This window comes from Phocoena phocoena, chromosome 10 (assembly GCF_963924675.1).
Source record: "Phocoena phocoena chromosome 10, mPhoPho1.1, whole genome shotgun sequence".
NCBI classification, from domain to species: domain Eukaryota; kingdom Metazoa; phylum Chordata; class Mammalia; order Artiodactyla; family Phocoenidae; genus Phocoena; species Phocoena phocoena.
Window position 1 is genome coordinate 40,097,399 of NC_089228.1, and position 17,910 is coordinate 40,115,308.

General features: G+C 38.6%; 1 protein-coding gene across 1 annotated transcript in view; it reads left to right on the plus strand.

Moving 5' to 3' along the window:
* The window catches only part of SMARCC1 (SWI/SNF related, matrix associated, actin dependent regulator of chromatin subfamily c member 1), a 178,098-nt gene that overhangs the window by 106,580 nt on the left and 53,608 nt on the right, over positions 1-17,910 (plus strand). The window contains exon 21 of the mRNA XM_065886493.1: positions 952-1,113. Coding sequence (XP_065742565.1) covers positions 952-1,113 — 162 coding nt within the window. The remainder of the gene's footprint in view (positions 1-951; positions 1,114-17,910) is intronic.

The window sequence follows — 17,910 nt, forward strand, 5'->3', positions numbered from 1 at the left end:
CAACAAGAGAGGCCGCGATAGTGAGAGGCCCACGCACTGTAATGAAGAGTGGCCCCTGCTTGCCGCAACTAGAGAAAGCCCTCGCACAGAAACAAAGACCCAACACAGCAAAAATGAATTAATTAATTAATAAACTCCTACCCCCAACATCTTCTAAAAAAAGAATTTAGAGGGACAAAACAGGTTTTTAATGGTATGTTTTGTGATTCATTCAGAATTTTATATAATTGGCAAAAAGGAGTCATTTAACATTCTTGGATTACAATAATTCTTACTAGAATTTTCTCATACCATAGAACTCTCTCTTGATTTTCTGGTTGTTTTATCCTTATTGTTATCTTGATTAAAATCTAGCCAGCAGAGTTAGATGAAATTTGGGCAGCAATTTTTAATTTTTTTTAAAATATTTATTTAGGGGCTTCCCTGGTGGCGCAGTGGTTGAGAATCTGCCTGCCGATGCAGGGGACACAGGTTCGTGCCCCGGTCCGGGAAGAGGCACAACAGTGAGAGGCCCGCGTACCACAAAAAAAAAAAAAAAAAAAAAAAAAATATTTATTTAGTTTTGGCCACACCTTGTGGCATGCGGGATCTTAGTTCCTCGATCAGGGATCGAACCAAGGCCCCCTGCAGTGGAAGCATGGAGTCTTAACCACTGGACCACCAGGGAAGTCCCTGGATAGCAGTTTGATTGTTACTAATAGAAATTTAAAGATCTCCTGTTTATATAGTAAGACACTGTGACATGTAAGGTAAAACATAGAGTCATAGAATTTCGTTACTGTACATGTTTATCTCCTTTGGCCCTCTTGATTTGCTGGGGTAGATCAGATCGAGTCTCTAGAAAGGTCACTAGGTTACACACGATACACTGATGTGTCATATTACCTAGTTTACATTGAAGCAAATATTTATGCAAAGCCAGATCACTGTTCCATTTTTCTTCTTAAACAGAAGAGTTTTCTCGAGTCCGGGAGGAGGTACCACTGGAATTGGTGGAAGCTCACGTCAAAAAAGTACAAGAAGCAGCACGAGCCTCTGGGAAAGTGGATCCCTCCTATGGTTTGGAGAGCAGCTGCATTGCAGGCACAGGGCCAGATGAGCCAGACAAGCTTGGTGAGTCACTGCTGCCCCCAAGAACAGGGATAATAGGTGTTGTATTTTCCTATCAGCTTGCTAGAATAATTGGGTCTGCTTGCACTTAAGAGTGAGTACAATGATCAAAAGAAACTTGTATCATAAAAAATTAATGTATTTTTTTATCTCTTCCTTTTATGATAGAATTTTTAAAATTGTCTGATAACCGTTTTTGTTTTTTTTTTGGTTTTTGTTTTATTTTGGCTTGGTGTTGGGTCTTCGTTGCTGCGTGCAGGCTTTCTCTCGTTGCAGCGAGTGGAGGCTACTCTTCATTGTGGCATGCGGGCTTCTCATTGCGGTGGCTTCTCTTGTTGCGGAGCATGGGCTCTAGGTGTGCGGGCTTCAGTAGTTGCAGCACGCGGGCCCTAGAGCATGCGGGCCTCAGTAGTTGTGCGTGGGCTCAGTAGTTGTGCCTTGCGGGCTCTAGAATGCAGGCTCAGTAGTTGTGGTGCACGGGCTTAGTTGCTCCACGACATGTGAGCTTTTCCCGGACCAGGGATTGAACCCATGTCCCCTGCATTGGCAGACGGATTCTTAACCACTGTGCCACCAGGGAAGTCCCCTCATAACTGTTAATAATATCACAGTTGTGAGGTATCTGATGCCTGTTTTTAGATCGAGGTTTTGAGCATATAGACATAAGAATTCAGAAAGAGGACTTTTGTGGTTATTTTAATTTATGTGTTGCTGAGTAGGTTTAAGTTTATTGTTGTTTTGGGTGATTTTTAAATTGAAATAAAATTCCTATAAAATTCTTCATTTTAATCACTTAAATGTATATAATCCAGTGGCTTCTAGTAAATTCACAGTATTGTTCATTCATCACCACTGTCTAATTCCAGAACATTTTTGTCACCCCAAAAGAAAAACCCCATACCAATTAAGCAGTCACTTCCCATTTTTTCTCTCCTTAGCTCTGTTGACCATTACTCTGCTTTCTGTCTCTATGGATTTGCCTATTCTGGATACTTCCTATAAATGAAAATCATACTATGTGTGGCCTTTTGTGTCTGACTTCTTTCAGGTAGCATAGTGTTTTCAAAGTTCATCCATGGTATAGTGTAATTCAGTACTATGCTGAATAATATACTTGGGTGGATATACCACATTTTACTAATCTATTAATCAGTTCATGGATATTTGTATTGTTTCCACTTTTTCATACTTTTGAATAATGCTGTTATGAACATTCATGTACAGGTTACTTGGTGATTTTCTGCTTCTTGGGTATGTAGCAGTGGAACTACTGAATCATATGGTAATTCTTTATTTAACTTTTTGAGGAACTATCCAGCTGTTTTCACAGTGGTTTTACCATTTTGTTTCCACTAGGAATGTATGAAGGTTCCGATTTCTCCACATCCTTGCCAACACTTGTTTTCCCCTTCCCTTTTTTTAAAAAAATACCCAGCCTGTGTGTGTGTGAAGCGGTATCTTATTGTGATTTTTATTTGCATTCAGTTTGGGGAGTATTGCTATCTCAACAGTGTTACGTCTTTCAAGCAATGAACATCAGATGTCATTCCATTTATTTTAGATCTTTAATTTCTTTAAGCAATGTTTTGAAGTTTTTAGTCTTGTATTTCCTTTGTTAAATCTTTTCCTTTGTATTTTATTCTTTTGAATGTTGTAAATGAAATTGTTTTTCTGATCTTAGGGAGACAGCTTTTAGCATTTTATCATTAGTATGATGTTATATGTTCGATTTTCATAGACGCCTTTTATCAACTTTTGAAAATTCCCTTCTGTTTCTATTTTGTTGAGTGTTTTTTTTTTTTTTTTTTTTTTGCGGTACGCGGGCCTCTCACTGTTGTGGCCTCTCCTGTTGCGGAGCACACGTTCCGGACGCGCAGGCTCAGCGGCCATGGCTCACAGGCCTAGCCGCTCCGTGGCATGTGGGCTTTTCCCGGACCAGGGCACGAACCCGTGTCCCCTGCATTGGCAGGTGGACTCTCAACCACTGCGCCACCAGGGAAGCCCCTTGTTGAGTGTTTTTATCATGAAAGGATGTTGGATTTCATCAGCTGCTGGGGTTTTTTTGTTTGTTTTGTTTTGTTTGTTTTGTTTTTGCTGCATGCACGGTATGCGGGATCTTAGTTCCCTGACCAGGGATGGAACCCGTGCCCCTTGCAGTGGAAGCGCAGAGTCTTAACCAGTGAACCACCAGGGAAGTTCTCATCAGCAGCTTTTAATGTATCAATTGAGATGATTGTGTGGTATTTTTACTTTATTCCATAAGTAAATATTTATGTGTTACATATTAATTGAGTCTCACCTGTTGAACCACCTTTGCATTTCTGCGATAAATCCCACTTGATCGATGTAACTAATCCATTTAATATTCTATTAGATTAGGTTTGCTAGTATTATATTAAAGATTTTTGCATCTATAGTCATAAGGGATATTGGTTAGTATTTTTATTTCTTGTGATATCTTTGTCTGGTTTTGGTATCAGGATAATACTAACTTCTAAGAATGCTTTAGAAATTGTTCTAACTTTTGGAAGAGTTAAAGAAGTATTGGTGTTTGTTCTTTAAATGTTTGATAGAACTTGTATGTGAATCCTTCAACTCCTATGCTTTTTTTTAATGTTTTTTTAATTGAAGTATAGTTGATTTACAATGTTGTGTTATTTTCTGCTGTACAGCAAAGTGATTCCATTATACATATATTATTTTTTTAATATTCTTGTCCATTATGGTGTATCACAGGATATTGAATGTAGTTCTCTGTGCTATACAGTAGGACCCTGTTGTTTATCCATTCTGTATATAATAACTTACACCTGCTAACCCCAACCTCCCACTCCATCCCTCCCCCAATTCCCTCCCACTTGGCAACCACAGGTGTGTTCCCTGTGTCCATGAATCTGTTGGTTTCATAGATAAAGTTCATTTGTTCATACTTTAGATTCCACATTATAAGTGATATCATATGGTATTTGTCTTTTTCTGACTTACTTCACTTAGTGTGATAATTTCTAGATCCATCCATGTTGTTGCAAACGGCATTACTTCGTTTTTTTTTTTTACAGCTGAGTAGTATTTCCTTGTATATATGTATCATATCTTCTTTATCCACTCAGCTGTCAGTGGACATTTAAGTTGTTTTCGTGTCTTGGCTATTGTAAATAGTGATGCAATGAACATTGGGGTGCACGTGTCTTTTCGAATTACGGTTTTCTCTGGATATATGCCCAGGAGTGAGATTGCTGGATCATATGGTAATTCTGTTTTTAGTTTTCTAAGGAACCGCCATACTGTTTAGTGGCTGTATTTAAAATGTTTTTTGACTACTGATAGAAAATCTGTTTACTTGCTATAGAAAGTCTATTCTTTTTCTTTTTTTTTTTTTTTTTTTGCGGTACGTGGGCCTGTCACTGCTGTGGCCTCTCCCGTTGCGGACCACAGGCTCAGCGGCCATGGCTCACGGGCCTAGCCACTCCGCGGCATGTGGAATCCTCCCAGACCGGGGCACGAACCCGTGTCCCCTGCATCGGCAGGCGGACTCTCAACCACTGCACCACCAGGGAAGCCCTATTCTTTTTCTTCTTGAAACAGTTTTGGTAGTTTGTGTTTTTCTAGGAATTTGTAGATTATCAAATTTGTTCACCACACACACAAAAATAAATCATAAAACCCTAAGTAGAAACAACTCAGATATCCATCAACTGTATGGATAAGCAAAATGTGGTATACAATGGAATATTATTTGACCATAAAATGGAATGAAGTGTTAACATATGCCACATCATGGAGGAACCTTGTAAACATTATGATAGGTGAAAGAAGCCAGTAAAAAGGACAATATAGTATGTAACTCCAATTATATCAAATGTCCTGAATAGGTAAATCTATAGAGACAAAAAGTATATTAATGATTGCTTAGGGTTGGGAGGAACAGGGGTAAAGGGGGATGATAGCTAGAGGGTATAGGTTTCTCTTTGAGGTGATGAAAATGTTCTGAAATTTACTGTGGTGATTGTTGTACATAACTTGAAAGATACTAAAATTCATTGAATTGTACTCATTTTGATGAGTTGATCATATGGTGAATTATATCTTGGTAAAGCTGTTTTTTAAAAAGTTCATAGTGTTCTTTTATATTCTTTTAAAAAATTATTTGTTTTTGGTTGTGTTGGGTTCTCGTTGCAGCACGTGGGCTTTCTCTAGTTGTGGTGAGCGGGGGCTGCTTTTCGTTGCAGTGCATGCGCTTCTCATTGCGGTGGCTTCTCTTGTTACAGAGCACGGGCTCTAGGCATGCAGGCTTCAGTAGTTGTGGTGTGCGGGCTCAGTAGTTGTGGCTCGCAGGCTCTAGAGCACAGGCTCAGTAGTTGTGGCTCACAGGCTTAGTTGCTCTGCGGCATGTGGGATCTTCCTGAACCAGGGCTCGAACCAGTGTCCCCTGCATTGGCGGGTGGATTCTCAATCACTGAGCTACCAGGGAAGGCCCTATATTCCTTTTTATTTCTGTGAGGTTGGTAGTGTTTCCATTTTCATTCCTGATAATAGTAATTTGGTCCAGTTTTTTTTTCCTTCATCAGTCTAGAAAAAGGCTTGTCAATTTAATCTTTTCAGAGAACCCACTTTTGATTTTAGTGGTTCTCTGTATTGTTTTTCTATTCTCTTAATTTATCATCACTCTGATCTTTATTATTTCCTTCCTTCTCTTGCTTTTGGTTAAGTTTGCTCTTCTTTTAATAGTGCCTTAAGTTGGAAATTGGGATATTGATTTGAGATCTTTCGTCCTTATTAATGTAGATAACGTAGACTTTCATAGCTGTATGAATATCCCTCTTTTTGCTGCATTCCGTAAGTCTTCATATGTTTTGTTTTCGTTTTCGTTCTTCTCAAAATATTTTGCAGTTTCCCTGGTGACTTCTTCTTTGACCCATTGGTTGTTTAAGAGTATATTTTTTAAACCACTCAGTGGTCTTAAGCTATTCTTCCACAAACTCTTAAAATGGAAAGAGGTTGATAGAAAATAGTTTTTTAAAAAAATAAAACAGCATGTTGTTTACTTGTACCAATTTGTGAATTTTTTAGACTTCCTTCTGTTATTAATTTCTAGTTTTATTCCATTTTATTCACAGAAGATAATTTGTGTGATTTCTATTTTTAAAATTTTATTAAGACTTGTTTTGTTGCTTAACATATTGTCTGTCCTGGTGAAAATATTCATTTTGTATTTTGCTATCATTGAATGGTGTCTTCTGTGTATGATTGGTGTGGCTGGTTTATCGTGTTGTTCAAGTTGTCTGCTTCTTTGTCTTTTTTCCTAGTTCCATCCTTTTTGAAATGTCTTGAAATCTCCAACTATTGTGGGTGGACTGTATTCCTTTCTTCAATTCTGTCTGGTTTTGCTTCATATATTTTGAGACTCTGTTGTTCGTTGCATGTATGTTTATAATTGTTATATCTTTTTAATGGGTTGACCCTTTCATCATTATATAATACCTTTTTCTCTCGTAACATTTTTTGTTTAAAAGTCTGTTTTATCTGATGTCAACATACCACTCCAGCTGTCTTTTGGTTGCTGTGTTTTCATGGAAAAGCTCTGAGTTCATTACCTCTGAGTTTTCTCATCTGTAATAAGAGATGGTTAGATACTCTCTATAATGTCATTTAGCTATGCCAGTCTGTGATATTGGACAAATGATATTTTTGCTAATAAGGACTTCTATCTGTTTTTGTTTAATTGATCTTGAAGAGGAGTAGAATTTTAATAAAGTAGCTTCACAAACAGTACTTGACTTCTCAAACGGGAAGTGTTCCTATATAAGAAGGTAATTTTCACACTAAAATACAGTAAAAATACTGTTTTATATATAATTATCAGTAGTGTATTTCCAACATTTCTTACGTTGTTCATTAATTTTTTTCATTCATCAGGAAACAATTTCTGAAGAATAATTCAAGCTAAAGATTTATTGCTGTCATCTTGCCTAGTAGTTATGACTTTGTATCAGTTGTATGAAATTTATACAACCTATGCTTCAGCTGCAGTGATTTTGTCTTTTTCATATATTCTTATAGGATAAAGATAATATGAAGTAAAAATTTAAATTGTCAGCCAGTCTGCCACAGATGAAACCATCTGAACTCCTGGTGCTCTATTCTAGGTGGTTTGAGTAGGCACCAGTAAGATCTCTTCTAGCCTAAAATCTTAGAGTTTCCATGAGTTTGCATAGGGCCTACCCCTGTTGTTTTCTCTACTTTCTTGAAAGTGTCAATCTAGCAGTTTCATTCTGCAGATAATGGAAACATTTTCAGATTAATCAAAGTTCTCACTCTAGTCTTCAGAACAAATTATTGACCTAACTGTTCTTGATATTGGTTACTAATCCAGAGTACCAAGGCTTTGAGTTAAAAAGTAATTTACAGTATCCACAGTATTTCTTAGTTTGAAAACTCACTTATTTTCCTTTCTCTTAGATGGAGACTGAAATTAGCAAACCAAGCCACATCTCTGTTACTCTTTGTTGATTCTGCACCATGAGGCAGTGCCCAGCTCACGCCAGGAAAACCTGGGCCTATTGAATGCCTGGGAAAGGTCTTACTTTCCTCAACTTTTTTTGTGTGTTTTCGGTTCATTTGTAGGGTCTTTTGGTTCCCTGTGGTCATGGAATTGAAAAGGGTTGGCAAAGCCTTCTTATTTCATTCAAAGAAGTTTCTGTACTCTGCAAAATCCGGGACATGGTTTTACATGTAAATCTGTTTTAAAAATTTTGGTAGATGATACCATAAAGGATTAGTGGTTAAGGAACAGGTTGCGAAGTTGGCCATTTCTAGTTTAGTGGGATTTAAAAGAGGACCAAAAAAAAAAAAAAATCTAGCAACCTTAGTCCTGTGGGGCTAGATTTTCCTGATTCATTAGTGAATGTATGATTTGTAAAGCTTGGATCAGACTGCTGCAGGAAGCACTGGAGACTACAAAGGGTGATTCTTTGAATGGCATGAACAGTAAACTTCATTCGTAGGACCTGGAGGTGGCCTATCAGGTAACCTTTCTGAAGTGCAGTGTATACTCACTAGTTGCAGCAATAGAATTTGGATCCTTTTACCATTTAATACGGGTTAAGGAAAATACCAGGCTAATATTTCTAAATGAGTTGTAGACAGAATTCTATAACTAATGCTGGCCTATTACAGTTAAAATGATTTATATTGGGCTGTGACTAATAGAATAAATTAGGAAACAACAAATGGTGCTCCCTGTACAACTGGCTCAGCAAAGTTATAGTGGGGAGTCAATAGTATATCTCATCTTTCTGAACCACATTACAAGTTCAGAGTTCAAAGAAAGGAAGTATCAAATTTACATTTAAACTTACACTTTATATAACAAAATAGTGCCTTATTACATAGCACACAGATTTGAGATAGAATGATGTAGGTTTCCTTATCAAGGTAATTTTCTGCCTGGGTGGTAGATTAATCATACTTTTTATTGTGATACTTAATTTACAGTTACACTAGTAACTTTTATGTATTAATGATGGTAAAATGATAATATGGGAAAAAATAAATAAGTTTCCTTACGAAATACAAGACTGGATTTCTCTCATTAGCCTATCTAACTTTTTATTGTGGATTTGGGGGGAAGTATTTGGTGAAATAAAAGTTAAGATAGGTGAACACTAGGTCTGAAACACCTTATTTTTCATTTATTAGGAGACTTCTCATGGGAATTATTTAGGGAAGTAAGTGTTATCAAAAGGAGTTTTTTTTTTTTTTAATGAATTGTGTTCTAATGCTGGTGCTGCTTTTTTTTTTTTTAATTTTTGGCTGCATTGGGTCTTCATTGCAGCGCATGCGCTTTCTCTAGTTGCGGCAAGCAGGGGCTACTCTTCGTTGCGGTGCGTGGGCTTCTCATTGCAGTGGCTTCTTTTGTTGTGGAGCATGGGCTCTAGGTGCGCGGGCTTCAGTAGTTGCAACGTGTGGGCTCAGTAGTTGTGGCTCACAGGCTCTAGAGTGCAGGCTCCATAGTTAATGGTGCTCAGCTTAGTTGCTCCATGGCATGTGGGATCTTCCCGGACCAGGGCTCGAACCCATGTCCCCTGCATTGGCAGGCAGATTCTTAACCACTGCACCACCAGGGAAGTCCCAGGAGTTTCTTTAGTTTAAGCATCTTTTAACACTGTAATCATTGATTAGTATCTACTGATTTCTCTAAGTTTGTATTGTTTTTTGTTTGACCAGAGACCATTCTAGGAATAGAAAAAATAATACTGCTATTTGAGACCTTTTTTGTTTAACCTAAAAGTATTATGAGATTTTATTTGCTTTCAGTTATAGGGGAAGGTGAGAGAAGTTAAGACCAAAGAAATGAAGATAAGTTTTAAACATTGCTTAGAAGTCATCGGAAACCAACATTTCTTTCTCAATCCCCATGTTTGTCACACATTATATAGGGGTTTTCTGCTTCGTCATTTAAGGTTCTTTTCAGGACAACCCTTTGGAGAAAGTGGCATTGTTATTAAGTAGAAGCAAGGAAACTAAGGTGTTGGCAGGTTACATTGGCATGCTTGTTAAGAATGGGGTAAAATTTGAACCTAAATGTCTCTGACCCCAAAGCTCAACCTCTCTTCCCTGTAGCATGCTGACAGAAGTAAAATATGTAGGAATGTTTGTGTATTTTTCATTCATTGAACAAGGATCATTAAAGGTCTAATAGCTCCATTGTATGTATTACGTTATATACTATGACAAATGCAATAGGAAAAGACCCGGCCCTCCTGAAAACCTAGGCTCTGTGTAAAGAGACAGGCAAGAGTGACTGTGGATGTTTCATTTATACAAGATTAAGTGCTGAGAAACTCACAGCAAAATTCAGTGTATGAGCCCATACCACATAACCATTCTTAGATGGGATATCAGTTGTTTTTTGGGGGTTTTTTTGCGGTACACGGGCCTCTTACTGTTGTGGCCTCTCCCGTTGCAGAGCACAGGCTCCGGACGCACAGGCTCAGCGGCCATGGCTCATGGGCCTAGCCTCTCCACGGCATGTCGGCATGTGGGATCTTCCCGGACCGGGGCACGAACCCATGGGATATCAGTTTTAAGCTAAACTTTTTTCCCCTTTTAACTGAGAGATAAATAAGACTGTAAATATATTGTGTTATCATGGCGTCTCATTGTGTTCTAGGTGCTAGGGTACTGGTAAACAAAGCCAACCAAAATTCCTGCCCTTGTGGACTTTATATTTTATAGGTGGAAGATGGACAGGCATCTAATATGTAAAACTTAGAATGTATAAATTAAATGTAAATATGTAGAAAGAGTGTGTTGGCTGGTAAGTGGCATGGTGAAAATAGAGCAGGGACCTGTCAATAAGAGTGAAGTGTGGGGAATTGCAGTTTTAAATGGTCAGGGAATGCATGTCTCACCAAGAAAGTGGCATTTGAGCAAAGATGTAAGTGGAAGGCACGGAAGGGGGAACTGTGTAGACATCTAAGGTCAGAGGGTTCCAAGCATTGGGAGCAGCCAGTATACAGGCCGCTGGACAGGAGCTGCCTGGCATAGTTGAGGAATAGCAAGGAGAATCATGGGCAGGTAGCTGAATTGCAGGGTAGAGGAGGTCAAGGGAGATTATGAGGGGCCTTGTGGGCCATTGTAACATTTTAATGTTTACTCTGAGGTGGAGCCAAATGAGGGGTTTGAGCAGAAGAGTGTCAAGGTCTGACCTATGTTTTTAAGTTTCATTCTATTAGGTTGAGAATAGACCCCATCTAGGAATTGTTAAATTTGATTTATTTTTCAAATAACATATGTAATATATTTGAATATTAAAGATTTTTAAAAATTTTATCACTAAGCCTTTTATTAAAGAGCTTCATTAGTTTTTTTTTTTTTAATTTGACCTGGAGACTAAACAAAATAGCCTTTCTGATAACCTGTTTACTTGTAGCCAAACATACTGAAATGTTGATAGAATAGCACAGTGAAATCTTGTATGCCTACCAGTTAGGTTCAATTTTGCCATTTTTACCTATCTAGGAATCTAATAAATAATTTTTATTTTATTATTATTTTGGTGAATTATTTCAAAGTAAGTTGTAGACATCATGATTCTTTGTACCCCCTAAATAATTCAGCATGTGTCTCCTAAGAATAAGAACATTTTCCTAAATAAATATCATAACAGAATGACTCTCAGCCCCTTTTAGGTCATCAGCCCTTCCCCCAGAGAGTTGGAATGTATATGTATATTTAAGAACCTGTCAAGAGTCTGTAAGATACTTATTATTGTACCCTCCATTTGTATTTCCCAGCCTCAAGTATTGGTTTTATTTTATTTATTTATTTTTGCTACTGAGTAGATTTACTGTCTGTATCTTAATTCTTTTTTTTTTTTGTATCTTAATTCTTGTTTAGAGGAATTTGAAAGATTAAGTTCATTGATGCCTTTTCCTTATAATTGACTATGCTTTTAGGGAAATTGAATCACAAATAGAACGTTCAGAGAAGATTCTTCTATATCAGTGAGTGGATTAACACCTTATGGAATACAGGACTCCAAGGAGTGTATCTTGAGTAATTTGTCACAGCTCTGTGTAGAAGAACCCAACTCATTACTCCTAGTTTTCAAGAAGGTTAAGAACTAGTCTGGAGTCCATCAGGAGATTAAGAAGAGCATCCTGATAATAATAATGTTGAAAGGTCACTTTCTAGGAACATAAAGCCCAGAAGTGATTGTTACAATTCTTGCCTCAGATACTATTCACAGCATATAAATAGCCTCATTCTTCTCACCCTGAGGATTCCCATAACATCTTTAAAATCAGGCAGTTCTAAAACACCAGTGTGTGAAAACATGCTAGGCTAGTGAACCTCAGGAAGAAGTGGATCAGTATTTGATCTTTGACTACGTCATGTGGAGTGGGCTTCTCTCTTCTCTTTGTCACTGTTTTATTTGAAGGGCTGTTTCAGATCTATTTCAAGAAGCATTGAAATAGAAATTCAGACTTCTGAGCAGCTCACAATAGGACATTTAACCTCTAAGGACTAGCTAGGATTGAAGTGACTTGCCTAATGAATCATATTTATTAGATGGTAGGATAAGAATTTTTAGGAAGAAATTGGCTTCCCTTATGTAATACAGTTGTCTGCCTTTGGTGACTTTTTTTTTTTTTTTTTGGTCAAATCAGGTATAACTCTATCAGTTACTTGATGTAGCTCTCTTGCTGTGGGGCAGTTATGTAAGACACACAAAATACCCTCTAATAATTGGGGCTATTTTTTGTGATGAGTTACATATACATGGAAAAATAATTCAGTGTTGGAGGATTGGAGATAGAATGAAGTATATAGTATTAATTGTTCAAGGAGGACTGTAGATAGGAAGTGCTGTAAGAATGAACACAATGGGACTTGTAATTTTAGGCTAAAGAAGACTTCACAAAGAAAGTAGGATTTGAGTTGAATGTTGAAAAAAGAGGTTTAGAATGTCACTGATTGGAACAAGTACAGTATTCAATTCTGTAGAACGATGTGAACAAAGGCACAGAGATGGAAATGGAAGGTTGTTCAAATGGCAGGAAGTTAACCAGGTTGGCCACAATACATAGTTCAAATAAGGATGTAGAAAGAGAGCAGCTTACAGAGGTAGGTTGGAGCTAGGTTATAGAGAGTTTGATACAAGGCTCACGAGCCTGGTTAGACTGTATATTGCCAGCTTTATGGAACGTTTGAACTTTAATACAGTGAATGACATGATTAGTCTCCCAGAAGTGTTGAATGAGTTCCTATCATTCCCTCCTTCCCTAGGAAGACAAAAATTATTGGACTCACATTTCTAAAATGTTTTGGTCTCAGGACTTCTTTGACTTTTTAAAAATATCAAGGAACCGAAAATGCTTCTTCAGTTTATTTGGATTATATCTGTTGACATTTACTATATTAAAAATTGATAGTGGGAGGGCTTCCCAGGTGGCACACTGGTTAAGAATCTGCCTGCCAGTGCAGGGCACATGGGTTCCATCCCTGGCCCGGGAAGATCCCACATGCCGCGAAGGAGCCAAGCCTGTGTGCCACAACTACTGAGGCTGCGCTCTAGAGCCTGTGAGCCACAGCTACTGAAGCCCGCGCGCCTAGAACCCATGCTCCGCAACAGGAGAAGCCACCACAGTGAGAAGCATGCGCACTGCAATGAAGAGTAGCCCCCGCTCACTGCAACTAGGGAAAGCCTTTGTGCACAGCAACGAAGACCTAACACAGCCAAATACAAAAAAACCAAACAAATAAATAAATAAATTTATTTTTTTTTAAAAAGTTAAAAAATTGGTACTGGGAAACTTTTAAAAATAATACATAGGTGCACGTTTCTATAGCTGACTTCATCATGCAGCCTCTGGAAAGCCATACGCCACACTTGTGCGAGATGAGAGTGAAAAGGCAAGTATCTTTGTGTTGCTATGAAAATAGTTTTGACCTTGGGAACCCTCAGGGTACCCAGACCACACTTTGTGAATCACTGAATTAAATAATCACCCTGTCCTTGAAGAATATTTATGGTGGGGGAGGGGATATCATTATAAAAAAGAAATACAGCTATAGGTAGAGGCATATGTGGAGGAATCACGCTTATTTATGCTTGGGTCAGTTAGGGAAGGCTGCACCAAGGACATGACCTTTTAAGCAATAATGAAAAAGGAAGAAGGAATGAACATAGGTGGCATATTCTGAAAATAGTACAAAGAAGTCTGTGGGGAGCAGGTACTGTGGCCAAGGGCAGCTTTGTAGGTTTGTGGCTGATTTTGAAGGGCTTTTACCTTGTAGACTTTGAGAAGGTTCCAGAGAGTAGAAGTAACGTGGTTCTGTCTGTTTTAGGAAGTAACTGCTGGCAGTTTACAGATGATGTGTAGGAAATGGAGAGTATTCTCACCAAATAATCATAATTCTTTCTAAAAAGCATCATTACTTATTCATAACATACTTTATTAAAGGCAGGTATTTTGCAAGCATTTAATTCTCTCCTCAAAGCTAACTTTTCCAGTTCCCTCAACTCTTTAGGGAATGGTTTCTCTCTCTCTCTCCTCATTGGGGTTTTGCTAACCATATTATTACTAGACTGAAAAGCGCACTGCATTGCAGAAGCTAGGAGAAAGGGGTGGTGACTAGAAACCAACCAGTCTGGTGGATGAGACCATTTTCTATTTGTAGTCTCTGAAGACATTGTTATCATGGATGCTAGATAATTTGCTTCTCACCCTTGGTTGAGGTTCATTCAGAAGTTTAGGAGGTATAGTAGTTATCTATTGCTGCATAACAAATTACCACAAAATTAGTGGCTTAAAACAAGATATACTTATTATCTCAGTTTCTGTGAGTCAGAAGTCTATGCACAGCCTAACTTGTCCTCTGCTTAGGATCTCAAAAGGCTACAATCAAGGTGGCTGGACTACATTCTCATCTGTTGAAGAATCCACCTCCAAGGTCACTCCTGTTCTCAGAATTCATTTACTTCCAGTTGTAGAACGGAAAGCCTCAATTTCTTGCTGGCTGTCAGCTGGAAGCTTCCCTCAGCTCCTAGGGCCACCCAGGGTTCTTTGCCATTTAGGCTTCCTCAGCATGGCAGCTTACTCTTCATCAAGCCAGCAAGAAGAGTCTCCAGAGCAAGTAACAGCACAGGGTCTTATATAAACTAACATCCTGTCACCTTTGCTGTATTCTGTTGCGGCTAGAAACAAATCACAGATGCTACTCACACTCAAGAGAAGGGGTTCATACAAGGACATGAAAACCTTGAGGCAGGGATTGTATGAGGCCACCTTCGCGTCTCACCACCAGTGTCCCTCAATTTCCAACATTAAAGTTGAGACCTTGAGAGTCCGACAGTATCTCCAGAGTATCTTTGTTCATAAGCAGGACTATCATATTAGCATGAATTTTCTATCACAGAGGTTAGCAAACTTTTTCTATAAAGGGCCAAATGGTAAAAACTTTAGGCTTTTGCAGACCACACGGTCTCTGTCACAACTACTCAGTTCTGCCTTTGTGGTGCAAAAGCATCCATAGACAATACTTAAATAAATGAGCTCGGCTGTGTTGTGATAAAATTTTATTTACAAAAGCAGCCATTGTTTGCTGACCCCTTGTCGATCAGATTGGTCAGGTATCGCTGACCCATTAGTAACATTTTAAGAGAATGGGACATGGGCAGGTCATTTTATAAAACTAACTGGTCCTTTACAGAAAAGATCACATAGGGAGGGTAAGTCAGATAACAAACCAGATTGGGAAGGATCTTTGACAGTCCAGGGAAGAATGAGAGCCCTTTGTTTTCTCTGAAGCAGTGCCAAAGGCCACGGAAAGGGCTCATGTTAATAGAGCGATAGGGCCTGGGTCCAGCCAACTGAACTTTCTGATAATATTAATAATTGTCATTGAGCACTCACTATGAGCCAGACAGTTATTGCATTTTACATGAAATAATTAATTTAATCCTTAGCACTACCCTTGTGAAGGAAATAATAATTATTCTCCTTTTGTACATAAGCAAACTGAAGCCGCTGTCAACTAAGGAGCTTGCCCAGGGTCACTTGAGCTGGTAAATTGTGGGGACAGGATTCGTACTTAGTCTGTATCCAGAACTCATCCTATTTTTCTAGAGCAGGGGTTAGCAAATTTTGGTTCTTGGTCCAAATCCAAGTTGCCGACTATTTTTATTTAGCCCACAATATATGAGAATGGATTTTACATTTTTAAATGTTTGGATAAAACCAAAAGAATAGTATTTTGTGAAATGCAAAAATATATGACATTTAGATTTCAGTGTCCATGAAGTTTTATTGGAACACAGCCACACCCATTCATTTCCAAGGGGCTTTTGTGGCTGATTTTGTGCTACTATGGCAGAGTTGAGTAGATGCAACTAGGACTGTGGGGCCTGCAAAGCTGAAAAGAGTTACTATCTCACCCTTTACAGAAAATGTTTACCAACCTGTTCTATAGCATAAAGAGCTAATTGTAAACTGTGATGTTGGTATTTTCCCCTGGCTGACAAGGCATTAATTACCTGGTAAGAGGATTTTTTTTTTTGCTTTCTCTTTCTTTTTGTCTTTGGCATGTGGCTCACTAGTTTATGTTATGTGTTTCTTATTTAAGTTGTGAATTTCATTTTATTCATTCTAGTATCTTCTTTCATTAACTCTGCAGACATGGGTCAGGCCATATATTTGTAGGGAAAGATTCTCAACCTTCTAATTTATTGGCACCAACAAGGTGACATTAAGGGAGGGGACTTCTCTGGTGGCACAGTGGTTAAGACTCCACGCTCCCATTGCAGGGGTCCCGGGTTCAATCCATGGTCAGGGAACTAGATGCCGTATGCCACAGTTAAGGAGCCCACCTGCTGCAACTAAGACCTGGTGCAACCATATAAATAATAAATAAATATTTTAAAAATATGACATTAAGGGATATGTGAGCGGCTGCAACCTCTTCAGGGTTTACAGTTCTAATCAGAATTCACACCAAAGACAAGCACGCATGCGCACACCCTCTCTCCTTCCCTCCCTCTCTTTCTCTCTCTGTCTCTCCCCAAGAATATGTCTGATAGCAGCTTTAAAAAAATGTTGATAGAAGACACTTTACATGCTCTTCCATGTAGCATCTTGAGAAATACACAACTCATAATTAAACTGTTAATAGACATCTCCTTAAAAGTCTGAGATTTTCCCCCTTACAGAGGGTCTGTCTCTAACTGCACCATCATTATATGAATAGATATTAATATTATGTAACTCTTCATCTTGGAATCATAGCTAATTAAAGAGTTGATATCAAATTTGGCTTGCCTTACAATAGAGAGTGTTATCTTTTTAGAATGCAGAGCTGTAGACTGTGGTTAGTTATTTCAAATGTAGATTATTTTTATTAAAAAAATACTGCATTTCTCCCACACAATACTTATTCAGTGTGTAATTGTTGACTCAGCGAAGGTGGCCTAATGCACATTCAATTAAGAGTAACTTGTGAGGGGAGATCAGCTCAGTGCTTTGTGACCACTTAGAGGGGTGGGATAGGGAGGGTGGGAGGGAGACGCCAGAGGGAGGAGATATGGGGATATATGTATATGTATAGCTGATTCACTTTGTTATAAAGCAGAAACTAACACACCATTGTAAAGCAATGATTTATGATTGCTGTATGATTCTCCAAAAAAAAGTAACTTGTGAGGTTTGGGGGCTTAAAAAACTCCATCTGCATTTGGGTTTTTTGTTCAAGTCATTTTATTATATTTTAATGTGTCTTAAGGCGTGTTACATATTTCATCTGAACTAATTAGAATATTACCAGTAATTTCTCTCTGTTTCCCTCTTACCTCATCTTTTTACCTTCCCACTCCCAGCCTTAAGAATCCTGAATTTTTAAATATTGTTCAACTACGTTTTAAGCAATTTTTAAAAAATATTTATTTTATTTATTTATTTTTTGGCTGTGTTGGGTCTTCGTTGCTGCGTGCGGGCTTTCTCTAGTTGCTGCGAGCAGGGGCTACTCTTCGTTGCAGTGCGCAGGCTTCTCATTGCGGTGGCTTCTCTTGTTGCGGAGCACGGGCTCTAGGCACATGAGCTCAGTAGTTGTGGCACGTGGACTCAGTAGTTGTGGCACATGGGCTCAGTAGTTGTGGCTCACGGGCTCAGTAGTTGTGGTTCGTGAGCTCAGTAGTTGTGGCTCGCAGGCTTTAGAACGCAGGCTAAGTAGCTGTGGTGTGCGGGCTTAGTTGCTCTGCGGCATGTGGGATCTTCCTGGACCAGGGCTCGAACCCGTGTC